This window comes from Neopsephotus bourkii, unplaced genomic scaffold (genome assembly GCF_033783945.1).
Source record: "Neopsephotus bourkii isolate Nb327-2 ecotype Australia unplaced genomic scaffold, CSIRO-AGI_Nbou_v1 NB_1637, whole genome shotgun sequence".
Lineage (NCBI taxonomy): Eukaryota > Metazoa > Chordata > Aves > Psittaciformes > Psittacidae > Neopsephotus > Neopsephotus bourkii.
Window position 1 is genome coordinate 4348251 of NW_026902112.1, and position 13522 is coordinate 4361772.

General features: G+C 38.6%; 1 protein-coding gene across 2 annotated transcripts in view; it reads right to left on the bottom strand.

The window, feature by feature from the left end:
* Window positions 1-885: 885 nt before the first annotated feature.
* The window catches only part of ADCY8 (adenylate cyclase 8), a 122476-nt gene continuing 109839 nt past the window's right edge, over window positions 886-13522 (bottom strand). For both annotated transcript variants that reach the window (XM_061374091.1, XM_061374090.1), the window contains 4 exons: window positions 10819-10965; window positions 4930-5022; window positions 2452-2566; window positions 886-1464 (listed from right to left, as the gene is read on the bottom strand). In XM_061374091.1, the coding sequence (XP_061230075.1) occupies window positions 977-1464; window positions 2452-2566; window positions 4930-5022; window positions 10819-10965 (843 nt within the window). In that variant the 3' untranslated portion in view covers window positions 886-976. The remainder of the gene's footprint in view (window positions 1465-2451; window positions 2567-4929; window positions 5023-10818; window positions 10966-13522) is intronic.

Consider the following 13522-nt stretch of genomic DNA (forward strand, 5'->3'; position numbering starts at 1 on the left):
TGAATCATGGCACTGTGATATACATTTACCACTTTCAAGGTGAAGTTGATTAACCTTCACTCAAAAAGTTATCCTCCTTTTGACACAGGGTTTGTAGCACCTAGGTGTGCCAGTTTAGCATCCCAGCAGGACTGCTTCTGTTGTGGCACACTAATACTTTGGGGTGTACCCCATCTTGGCCTCTCTTCCTCTTGAGGCAACTGAGCAGGAATTAGTGGTGAGCTTTTGTACTTTAGCACATACTCATTTTACAGCTTTACCTGATTCTTGTTTTAATGAGAGCTCAGACTGGTGAAGGGTTTAAGAGCTAAACTTTGGACAGTGACTCTGGAGAATTTGATTAGTACCTTCATTGGACTCAGCTCTAGGCTTCAGACTTGTCTTTCAGGGTGTGATTCTGTCATCTGTTTGTACATGTCTTGTGCTGGTCAAGACACATAATGCATTTGAACCCTCCAAATGGGACTGACAGATATGACATAGTGCTTACAGTAGAGCCTGGTCCTCCTGGCTTGGGTACAAGAGGTCAAGTCGGTATCAACATGAATTTTATGTCCACAGAACAGTCACACATTTGTAAGGAGGACACCTTAGGCTATTTTAAGAGCCTATATCCAGTGGACTCAATGGAATCAGGGATTTAAGGTGAGATTCATGTCTTCTATTCAAAGATACATCTGGGCATATAGCAGACCTTAAAATCCTTTGTACTGACTAGCTTTTCCCTGGCTTTTATGGAGACTGGGCAATTAGCTTAGATGTTAGAATCACAGCAGGGGTTGGGGGGGGGTGGGAGTGAGATAGGTGGAGAGAGATTTTGGCACCATTTATTAAAATGTAGGAATTTGAATCTCATTGAAACATTACAGCAGAAAATAATCACACTTCTTCTAAAAAAAATTAAACCCTTTTTATTTGTATATTTATTTTTATATATAAAAGAAATACAAAAAAAAGAACACAAACAAAATACTGATTATGGCAATTCAGTTTTATCAGCCCCCTCTGCCTGGGCTGCTGCCTCAGATCCACCAGGAGTAAGCAAAGTCCTCCGGTTGTAATGTCCTTTTATGATTCCAGAGTTATTGTTCTCATTAAGGATTTGCTTCTGTTTTTGCCTGTTAAGAGACTGTACAAGTCCTAATACAACGGCTGCTAATGAATACTGTCCAGTCAGTTTTCTTGGTTGTAAGATTAAAGGATTTGGTTGAACTCTTCCTAGAAGAAAATATGTTTTGATTTTTCCTTCCTGTTCACTGATACCTTTGACATAAATCTCTCCTCTGTAGTCGAAGGCAAATCCCCGGTCCTTCAGGATCAGATACGTTTCTTCAGGCACTTGTATTCTGTCACTAACACCTGTGCTGTCCATTCGACTTGCTAAATTAACCGTTTTGCCCCAGATATCATATTGAGGTTTCTTAGCACCGATAACTCCAGCTACGACAGAGCCATGGCTAATCCCTATTACAGATACAATAAAATAAAAATGAGAAGAGATAGCCAGTTAGACAAGAATTGCTAAAAAACATATTTGCACTTAAGAAGCAGATGAAGCCTGGTTCAGATACATTTATCTCTAAGCTTATGGAAGAGGTGTGTATACAAAGAAAGTAAAAAAAAGAAGCCAGAAAAGCTGTAAAACATGAAAAGTGATATCCACAGCAACCACAGTGCTTCTGTATCACCTGTATTCTTCCCATTATTGCCAAAGCTCCTTCAAACTGGTGCTTATGGAGTAAGAAAGATCTGTCTGGAAGGATCTCTCTGGGTATGCTCTTGTTGAAGGAAAACTTATTGGTTCTATACAGTCAAGCAGGTGGCTTTTTTGTTTTTGGCCACTGATCCGGTCAACATGAGAAGCCATCAGATTTACTGCTGCTACGTACCATATATTCAGGCCATCTATTCATGTCCCACCCTACTAGCCATCCAGAATATCCCATCCCAGATAATAGCTTCCCCACCACAGCAATTCAGAGCTGCTGACACTGAACAGGGCAGAACTGGAATTCAGTACTATACACAATGTTTAGGAAAAGTTACTATTACCCCTTTACTGAAAAAGATTCTAAGACTGGGAGATTAGTTAGAGACTGTGCAATCACGTATCAAGCTGGGGTTAAGTTTGGGCTCCCACTTCACTTTTTGTGTTGTATCTATGGGATCTTTGCCAGCCTTGCTAAAGACGGTAGCTTAATCATGCTACTCATTCACAAGTCACTAAAACTTAGAACTCCTACAGTCCCCAAATCAGCACCCATATTCTGCAAACACAGCATTTCTTGTTTCTAAATATGCCTGGAATTAAGGCAGTTTCAAAACAGAGAATAGCGTATTTGGATTCTCTTAAATTGTACATGTCTTTGCAGTGCTTCTGGGGGGCACTTATGGAGTTGGATCCTTGCAGTCAAAACCCCATTTTAATTCTCATGTTTGAACTGTGCTTACCAATACGGAGTTCAAAGTTGTTAAATGAATGCTTGTTGATCTCCTGTATGCTTTCATTCAGAGCTATGGAGAAGTCAGCCAGAGCACACAAATGCCCCCATTTGTCTTCACATTGCTGAGGAGTAATTTATGAAGCAAAGTTTTAGAAGTTTTTCATTTGCCCAGCTCCCACCCATCCTTATCAAGTATCTGAACTTGGAATTTGTAAGAACAGTCTCAACACTCTAGACCCAAGAGAGGTAGAATATCATTAATGGTAATGCTTCCCATCTATGTTACAACACTTGTATACCTGGATACAGAAAAGCTTAGTGTACAAAAGGAAGTAATTTCCTGTCAATAATCTGACAGGCAATCATGGAAATTAATAAGGCATATGAAACCTTTGTAAGGCTGAAAAAGGAAGTTTAGAGAGGATTGAGATAGCTCAGATGCAAGGGACAAAAACTAGTGAGAACTAGGGTAACCCACATAAGCAAAAGGAGTGAAAAATGTAATTTCCCTTTGCTGAAACTGTGCCCAGGAAAAACACTCAGTTCCAGTGCTCAGAGTGATGGGCTAGTGGCAGGAACAATTGGGCAACCCAGGCAATCTGGGACGGGTTAAGTGGCAGAGGAAAAGCCATTCTGTAGCTCATTAATCACCTCTGCTTAGAGCAGTCAAGTCACTCCCTGCTTTTTTCCCTCCATTTCCATTCCTACAGGGCAGTTGATATACAGATGGGGACCAGGAGTAGGTTTTGATCACCAACAGAACAGATGACGGGGCAAGGACTCTCAAGGGAAAAAAGAGAACTCCTTAATTGTTTCTCTGAGTAGGCAGTGGAGTTAAGAACAGCTGTGGTTTTGGCCCAACAGTGCCATGATTTCATTTCATCTATTCTGAAGCCAGGTAATTCTTTCATCAAACAAATTTCCAGTCCATAGGAACAGAGAATTGCCAGTCCCACCCTATGTAATACAGTCCAGCCCTTTGCAATTTTTCTCAACCTTAATGTTTAGTACTGAACATAACCACAGCAGGGGGCTGGAACTAGATGATCTTAAGGTGCTTTCCAACCCTAAGTGTTCTATGATTCTATGATCTCCCTGGCATCACCACCCTGTTCTGTTCACACTGTGCTCAGTCCCTGTCCTCAGCTTCATTCAGTTCACAACATGCCAATCTCCATCAGCAGCCCTCACCTCTTAAATGCTGACAAGGTGATAGACATGTACGTATGAAGATTATTATATTTGAAGCATACATAAAAATTCCATGAGGCTATTATAGTTCAAGAAAAAGGATGAGTTAATCAGTCTTGGAAATGCATTAAAGATTTACTCCCTTTGCATTTTTACCCACATTGAGTCAAAAGAAGTGGTTAGGAGCTGTGCAGATACAACCAGCTACCTCTCTGATGTTAGTCCTTCTTTGCTCGTATATACACAGAGGCATTTTGAGTTGAAACAAACAAAAATCTCATGATTGTCTTGTTTTGTGGGTTTCTAGGTGTCAGCACCTCTTGTTACTCTGTAGGTGGGAGATGCTCAGCCAGTTATACTCCACATGTTTCATAATGAATTCTAAACAAACAATGGAAATTTTCTAGTTTATAAGGCTCACACTAATCTGACTTCTTCTTTACTGGCAGTTGGAATCAACCTGGGGAAATCTGATTCCCACTCTGTGATTGGTCTGGGGCAGCACACTGTTTTTTGTGGTGCTTTTCCTTTGGGAGAGGCACTGGTTACCAAGAAAGGCAGATTTCAGCAACAGCCGACTTCTCGATGGATGTGTTTTAGAGCCTTGCCTTACTCCTTTGGAGACCCTGCTTCCAAGCATATTCTTGGGTGTAATTATGAACAGATTTCTCTCATCTGACTTATCCGAGGCTTATGGCTGTGAATGTGCATGTGTCCTCTGTGGCTGATTTTACCCTCAGCTTGGTTCGTACCCCTGCAAGTGAGGGCAGTGTGCATGCATCTGGCTTCATGATGTTCTTCAGTGAAATTGATGGGTCTGTTTTCTTTATGATTTCTAGTAGACACATCTGTCTGTAGATATACAGCTACATAATCACAAAAATGTATAAATCCAATCTTAACCTTGCGCATGTGTGCTGTCAGTTAATAGATCCTCTATCTTCATAGATTTTTGGAGGCTATCAGCCAGATTCCAGTCTGTTACAGTGGTAACCTTAGAGTATGTCCAAAGACCTGTTCTAGATTCACATCAGTGTGATTGAAATGAAATATTTTTTTTTCTGTCTTATAATCCTAAATTTGAGGAAAGAATCCGTATGTTTCTTGTTCTGAACATAAGATGGCATTTCTGTTCATCAAGAAGTGCAACTGTTGTTTGCCAGAAGCCCCAGATTGTCTATTTTATTTTAACAAACACAATTCTGTGAACATCATAAAGATAACATTAATATTCTCTAATATGAATGGTCAGACACAACAGAGCTCTGCTTCTTAAAGAAAACCATTCTCTTACCTGTTTTTCAGGTGATAATCCTGACACGGCCATGTATGTGCTGCCAATCGTCTTAATTTTTTCAATATCTTGAAATCTTTCTTCACCTAGTAACTAATACATATGTAAAAAAACACTTTTACTACTGTAATTCTTAGTTCAAAATGCTCTACAGATATTGAAATGAATCATTACACTCATGGTATCTTCCAGTTGGTCATGATGCAGAGTTTATTCTGGGGTGCACTGAGCTCCGTTGCAAATCATTTACCCACAGAAAGCATTCAAACTAAGTTCTGCTGTGTTCTGTAAAGCTGTTTGCTAAATTATATAATGGATAATATAAGACATGCATATTCCAGCCTAACCAAAATACAGATGAGCCCTATAACTATTGAAAATTAGTGAAGAAAGACTTTTTGTGTATGTGTGTATGGACATAAAAGGACTTGATGACTTAAGAGTTTTTTTAAATCTCTTTTGGAGGAACGCAGTTTGCAAATGAAGTGCAGCAACAATTCAGGTGACAAAACCAGTGTTAAAGGGAATTCAGTCCACTTAAATCAACCATTTTAACCATCTTGCACAGTCCATGGATAAAAAAACAAAGTTCCATGCAAAAGACTTCTATGAGAGACCATGTTCTTCTGTATCCCATGCTTTCCTATACTTGCTGTCAGACCTAACAGCGGTATGTCAATTGGGTCTTTCAGTCTGCACTTTTGTCTCATATTTTCCCCTTCTACAAGAAACACAGGTAGCCAATGGGAAGTGGTAAACCCTAGTATCTACTTGGGATAACTATAGGTGCTAAATAGGCATAAAGGACTTGTAAGCTTGAGAATCTGCAAGAGGAAGAATAAATTTAGTCTAGTGACTAAAGCAATGACTGGAGTGGGAGTGACAGTTTGGTCCCTATTTCAAGTCTGTATTCAGTGTATCTTGGGCTTTCCATGAAACAGAAGCCAGAGCCTTACAGTCCTTGAAAGACCTAAGCGGAGTTTAGATTATGAATCAGTGAATGATAACAGAGCTTTATGTGGGATATGGGTACATATCATCTCATCACAGGCTTTAAGAAAGTGTTTGCTGGTGTTCATACCCAAATGCTTCATGATAAACAGTACAGCATCTCATAAATTTAGGTGCCAATATGGTTAGGTAGTCCTGAAAGGAAAGAGGAGTTCATAGAGAAGAATTTCAAACTCTCAGTTCTAAAGGTTCAACTTAGTTGGGATTTGAATGAAAAAAAATCTTGCTGTGGTCAGGCAAAAATTTAGTGAAGCATTTCCTCCTTTTTTATACACTGTCATGCTCCCCTTTTCCCATCGTGTGGGTTTGAATTTCCTGTCAATTAAAACCTAAAAGGATTGTTTCATTCAAAGGGAGAAACATACCAAAGGCATAACATGAAATATCCCAAGCCATTGAACTAACCACAGTGTACGTCAGCTGGAGCGTCAGGGTCTTGGAACCTTTGCTGTTCGTGTGCAGATATCGCACCATCTGTCTCTAATGGGAGGCTGCATAGCATTGTGAGCAGGGAATACAAAGCCATATGGTTAATAGCTCCCTTCCAAGTCAGGAAAGTCCAAAAACTTGACCTGCTTCTCATTTTTCTTCAAACTGCCAGAAAAGCCCATTATCTACATTTTCTTCCTACGTTAGCAGCTTTTCCAACTGTTCTCTTAAAGAAAAATATAATTTCTTATAACTCTGCTTTTGTGAGCAGTCTGAGAGCACCAGGTGTGGGGGCAAAGGGAGAAAATGGTCTTGGTTAAAAACAGACCATATTTTATTTTCCAGATGGTTGCTGGAAGCAAACAGCACAGTAATTTAAAATGTATGATAAATATCTAAAATTACTCTTTTTAAGAGAGAATGAACTTATTGGCTGTGAGTAAATTTAGAGGAAAAAATCTCAAGTTATATATTCTCATTCACTGTTGTTTCAAAATCTCTATTTTTAACCTGCTTTATCTTTGTCTGTTAGCTAGCTTCTTTCCTTCTTCAGGTAATGGTTTATTTACCATTTACTTTCTTCACAGTATGACAGGATGACAGATTTTGATATTAGGAAAAGATATTCCAAGTCAGTCTTATATCAGCTGCAGTTTGTTACAACATTTAAATAGGTTTGCTAATTTGACAAGCTAGTCCAAGAACATTTTCAAACACTACAATGTGAAAGTTGTTTAGAAAAGTTGCTTAGAAAAGCAACTAATGGCTTGATATCACATTCCATGAACAGCCAAGGTTTTAGGGAGGTCAGACCCTGCGATATACACGTACAATGAAACATGTACAAAGTAGTACAAAAGAGAATGTTTCAGGACATGACACACAATTGAGAAGTAATCAGCAAAGTCTGAAAGCAGGATCCTGCATTCTGTTGAAACCTCTATTAGTGACAACATAATATATTAAAATATGTCGTCATAAACACCACGTAAATCACTGCAAGATAAAGAAAATTGGGGAAAGAAGAGCCCATGAACTAGAAAGCTCTTAGTAAAGCACAAATCCCAACTGTAACATCACTAAGGTACATTAATGATAGAGTAAAAAGTCTAGAAAGAACATTACATTAAAAAAAATCCTTACAGATTCATAATTTTTAGGAAAAATGTTCCAGTATATTTATTTTTTTTTTGTGCAACATCTCTAAGAATGTATATGTCTCAAGAATATAGTTATAGAAAAAATGGGTAGGTATAAAAGTACATATGCAATAGTTATATTTAGTTTTGATGAATGGACTGCTCCTGTAAGCATCTATGTGCTTGGGTACAAAATAAGAAGCTATCTATAACTGTATTCTATAATGATGCTATATGTCAAATTAAATTAAAAAAATCCTTTTGCCAGTGTAAAAAGCAGATTTGTGAGACATCAGAGAAACAAAATAAAACAAACCCAAACAAAAGCTCCGAGTAACGCTGTGCTTTGAGAAGGATCCGTCACCTACCAAGGCCTGCTTTTGCTCCATGTTCTCCCAGCTCCTTAAGAAAGACCCAATCACAGTTTGAGTCCTCTGTGGGCTCCTACCCCCTGAAGTTTTTGATGGCAGTATCTATTTCACCATTCACTGCTTTTTGTTTGACTGACTTTGTCTCTCTAACATTTCACCTTTGAGATTGCTTAGACAGAATAAACTAATGGCATGGCCAATCTGGAAGTAGGTTAGCAGTCAGCAGGGGATCACATAATTTCATTTACTGCCTGTAGCAAGAACGTATCTATTATTCAACTAAATATGTCTGAGGTATAATAAGGTCCAAAATTAAGTCCTGTATTAATTACAGAGCATGTGTTAGGGTCTTGAATGTAATATTGTGTTAGGCATTTGTTGAAAACCTTGTCTTTAGTAATCGCCACAACAGCAAAGGAATTTTGTTGTGAGGATTGCATGTACATGCATGACAAAATATCTTAGATTAATTCATAGCAATAAGCTTCACATTAAGTTTGAGCCTTAATCATTTTAATCAGATCTGGAAAGAAAAACAAAACTATTAATCAAGAGGCCTGCTGACAGCTGTGCAAGATCTCAGGGTTAAGAAGCAGGTATTAATACCTATAGGGAAAGCAGTGCAGGAGCTTAGCAGGTGGCGAAGCTTTTCCCACAGGAGAGTAGTTTTGTTTTCTATTAAAATGAACAGGGATGCATCCGTGTGAATTCTTCTGTTTCTCACTAGTAATTTTAGTATCTGACCAATTGTATGTTATCTTAGCCCTGGTCCATTATTTATGAGCTGCTAATCTATAAACATTCCCCCTGAAGATTGCCCAGGATGAAGAAGGATGAAAGTGCAGTTAACACCCTCATCTGGGTTCATATTTAGGTTCTACCTTCTGGCATGGGAATAGGTCTCATTGTTTTTAATAAAAAGGCAGGAAATTAGACAACCCTTTTGTGCCTTTGTTTCACAATTATGAAATGAATATAACGTAACTTCCACCAGGGGAGAAAATGGAAAATAAATGCTTCAAAACTTGTGAGAGGCCTTAGATTACTTGCTGCATAGGATGGAATGATAATTAATATAAAGAATAAGGTTTTTTTCCCTAATCTCTTTTTCTCAGTCATATGCCTTCCACTTGCATCTTTTCCTCCAGTACAGTTCTCTGAAGCCCTTGGAGATAATTGCTCTTTAAAGCACAGAAAACCAACCAACCAGAAAACCTCTAGGCTAGATTTCCCAAGAAATCTTTTGAAGTAGGTCTGTTTAAAGTAGGGCTGAGGTAAAACTGAACAAATAATAATAAAAGAGACACTGATTCTCAAATCTTAATCAAGCTGTTTTCTAAACCCTGGAGAGGTCTGAACTCTGCCAAGGCTTCAGTTTTCTGCAAAAAGTTTTCTGTATGCTTAATCTATGGACAGAATCCTGGTCCAGATTAAACTGAAAGATGAAAAGACTAAGTATGCCTTCTTCTTTCAGAAACTTGGCCTTTTGCATTCTGATAATGCTTTTTAGTTTGTGAGCCAAAGTGGTAAAAGACGTTCTTATTTTACAGATCACAACCTAGGTGGAGTTTTTGCCTTTCTCTGTTTAAAACAATTGCTCCATGGTTACATAGTCCGTGTGGGATGTGAGATCGAGATCCAGCTCCTTTTAAGGGAACAAATTCTGTTTTCTTGAATTGCATCTTAATTTTAAGCTGAGAATACACTCATCAACTCTGCAGTTGATAGTCTATCACAACACAGAACCAACTTCAAAAAATCCCTAGGGATAAATAGAGATTAAACAGAACATGGTTTATTGGGTAGGATTTTTTATTGTTTCTCGATGATTTTGTGCTATCCACGTGCCCTCTCCCCTGTTGTCCAGTTCAGTGATAATTTTGCCTTCCCCAGCATAATTCTGAAAAGGATGTCTTTTTTCCATTTTCTTTTAAAATAACCCCTCCAAAACTGGAGTCACAGACCAATGATATCAGTGTGACCTCCCCCTTTCCTCTCCTCTTTTCTTTCTGGACCAATCTAGTCTGGCAAACAGATCCAATCTCACTGCTGAGTAAGGGTGGCTCAGATTCTACTTCTATCACTTGGGGAGCTCAATAGGGCTACACACTCCTGAAAACTGTTGCAGTGCATAGGTTATGTCCCCTTTTTTAATTCCTCTTAGGCTCATTGCAGGACATTATACCACCTGTTTAAGCTTCCTTACTAACTAGCTGGTAGAGATGCAGTACCAAATATGTAACTTGCTGCTGACTTCACTTTCCAGGTTTTCCTTGCTTTCACCTAGCAACAGCTACATTGAGGATCTGACTTTTCTTCTATTCATCTTACCCCTCCTTTCTTAAAGGGATGTCCTTTCCTAAATCTCCCTTTATCTCTGAATTCCTCAGTAAAGCAAACAACTTTATGTCATTTACCTCTGTAGAACATACCTGACCAGACAAGTCACCTCAGTTAATACGTCACCACCTTTCACTCTCTACTCAGCATTTGCTTCTGAGCTGCGTGCTTCACATTTAACTTGACACTATTTTACCTTTTATATTCTTTGAGTCCACTCAACCAGTGTCTTCCAAAACAAGTTTTTTATCTGTTTGGATCTTTAGAACACTACTTTCCAGAACGGTTGCAAATATCTTCAACCTTTCTTCGAACTAAGACGTATTCTACTTCTAGCTACACTAGAGCACTATGCTTTTATTTATATGTGTTTACACTTAAGTAACTGTTGACTTCAGTCTCTATTCCACAAGGTCATTAAGACCAAAGTTTGACAAGACTAAGTGCAAAAAAGCTAAATAGCTATAATTGGAATAAAAATATCAGACATTTATTGGAAGCAGAATAGTTACTAAAGTTGATAATTTTGGATGACATATTTATGATTTGGGAGCTCATCATTTAAGCAATATCAGATTTTCTCTAGTAGCTGGTATTACCTCATCAAAGTCTGCTATGATTTCATTCAGCAAACGCAGGCATTCTACTCCTTGGTTATTCATCTCAGTCTGGGAGTAAAAGTCAGCAAATCCAGGAATAGAAGCAAACATCACACCAACTGCATCATAGGACTGAGAGTATAATTCCTAAAAGAACAATGAAGAAAAAAGAGTTGAAGTGGTAGTAAAGGGAGGAGAATGTAATTGGTTTCTTAGATACCTTAATACTGGAGGTTACCATTAGTATATTTTTAGCCTATTTAAACAGGAGGAGGCTGACAGCTTTCACATTTTTATCACAGATTATATGAAGGGTTTGCTCTTTCTTTGAAAGCCTGCTCTGCTCTTTCTGCTTCAGAGGTCAGGAAGCTACACCAACAAAAAGGAAACAGAATTTTTCATGTTTTGTTTTTATGGGAACCACTTGAAGAAATGAAGGATGCAATTGGAAGTGTGAATACCAGAGAATCATACACTGTTAGGCAAATACAAGGAACCTAGTGCTTGTGATTTGTTAGTGCTTAAGTCTGTCTCACAAATGTTTGCAGTTGACAATATATTTCTAAATGTGGTAATTTTCAAGAATCAGTCCATTTAAAATGTCTCATGTGACCTCTTTGTAAAAGGTCCTTTCAGTGGCCACGTTTTCTGGTATGTAATTTATACTTCACACTACTGCAGCTCTATGCAAGTTCCTTTATTCAAGGTTTTCAGAGAGTCCTTATCCTGTGGTAAAGTGTGATTCTCCTAAGGTGACTATGGAGCTATTTGGTTGCCTGGCTCGGGGAGAATTTCCTGCTATTAGAGTTTGAAATGAGGGAAAAACAGAAGTGAGGATGACAATGGACTCCCTGGGAACGGAGAACAGATTATAAAGGTCAGAAACAAGAGGACAAAGTATGCTCTGGGATATGCTTCCACTTATGTTATTCATATAAATCATTGGTACTGAATGACATGGGTTCTTCTCATTATATATGTGAGAATCATAGAATAGTTAGCGTTGGAAAGAACCTTAAGATCATCCAGTTCCATCCCCCCTGCCATAGGCAGGGACACCTCACACTAAACCCTGTCACCCACAGCTCTGTCCAACCTGGCCTTGAACACCACCAGGGATGGAGCATTCAAAACTTCCCTGAGCAGCCCATTCCAGCCACCACCCTCACAGTAAAGAGCTTCTTCCTTTTTTCCAATGTAAACTTCCCCTGTTTAAGTTTTAACCCGTTACCCCTTGTCCTGCCACTGCAGACCCTAATGAAGAGTCCCTCCCCAGAATGTGGTAATTTTTCTGAAGCCAAGAACATTTTTAGAAACAAAACCAACTTCAACTTTAAAAAATGCCAAGGACAGAGCTCCCCCACAGCTCCTAGTAGGCTTTTCTAGTGCCTAATATAGCACAACCATATGCATTTTGTTTTGTTTTACATTTTTCTAGCTTCAGCTTCTGTTTTTTACTCAATGGTGGATACTTTTATTTCTGTTCTGGGTCTTCTCTAAGGACATTCTGACCTGGAAGAGCTGTTTCTCAATGCTCTTTTTCGTGTACTTTCAGAAATTTTAGTGCTTTGGTCTCATGATAAAAGGGTTTACTGGTGGATGTCATACACCAACTGATGTGAACACCTCAGACTCCTTTCTTCATCCAGATTCTCCCTAGAGAAGCATCCTGAATGCCTGCCCTGTACTTTTCTATGCTGTAAATGCTGCTACTTCTGTTGATTCTTTTGCAAATCATCCTACAGCAAAAGTGGGAAAATTCTGCTAGTTTTCAAAGGTACTGAAAAGCTTCAGAAAAAAAACCCCATGATAGATTCCCTTCCTGCCCTTACATTTCCTCTCGTTGAAGAATATCTATGAGTTCATGGAAGCTATATTCTAAGGACACTCTTATTCCCTTTTGTAGGTACAGAATAAAAGAAATACACATGGTAGTTCATGGATGCTTATGGAAAACTCAACAATATGTCCTAAGAGAAGCATATATATATCCATAATCTTTGACCAGATCACAAAGATAGAAAACAACTAACTGAGCCTTCAGCTGCTCCTTTTTTCTATTTTTGGTAAGAAGCCTCAAGACAGAAATAATACATCCATGAGAAAACGCTTACAGTACGCATTTAGGAATTCATTTTTTGAGAGCAGAGAAATTAACTTAATAACCAGACATGAACTGCAGGATTGATTGATTGTACTGATGTTACAGCCAGCCAGCTCATGCATAAATCATCCCCAAGTATAGTCACTCTGGAAATTGCCTTACAAAAAGCAGGGGTGGTGGAATTGATTCAGTGGCAAGTTATTGAAGCATCAGCAGTGATCCATGGGGCATCTGTTTGCTTCTGAAGATTATTATGCATGTGAGCATATGTGAATGAATGTGTAAGAAAGGACACTTATTCCCTGAAAATCCATAATTCAGATATGCCAGCATACACTCATGGTTGGTATTGAGGTCTGTTCCATTTGTGATGAAGCCTTTTAACCTGGTTGCTTTCACACAGATATTTTCTTATGTGCAGAGTGGTGTTTAATACCCACAGAGTGTAAAATTCCTAAGAGGCAGATTTCTAAAGTGCCTTTTCTTATAACTTCTCACTATGTTGCCCTTCCCTAGGTGACATTTGAAATCATATATTCAGAACACAGTGATCCCTCATTATACAGTCTAATTCTTCTGGTTACATCTATTTCCAAAACG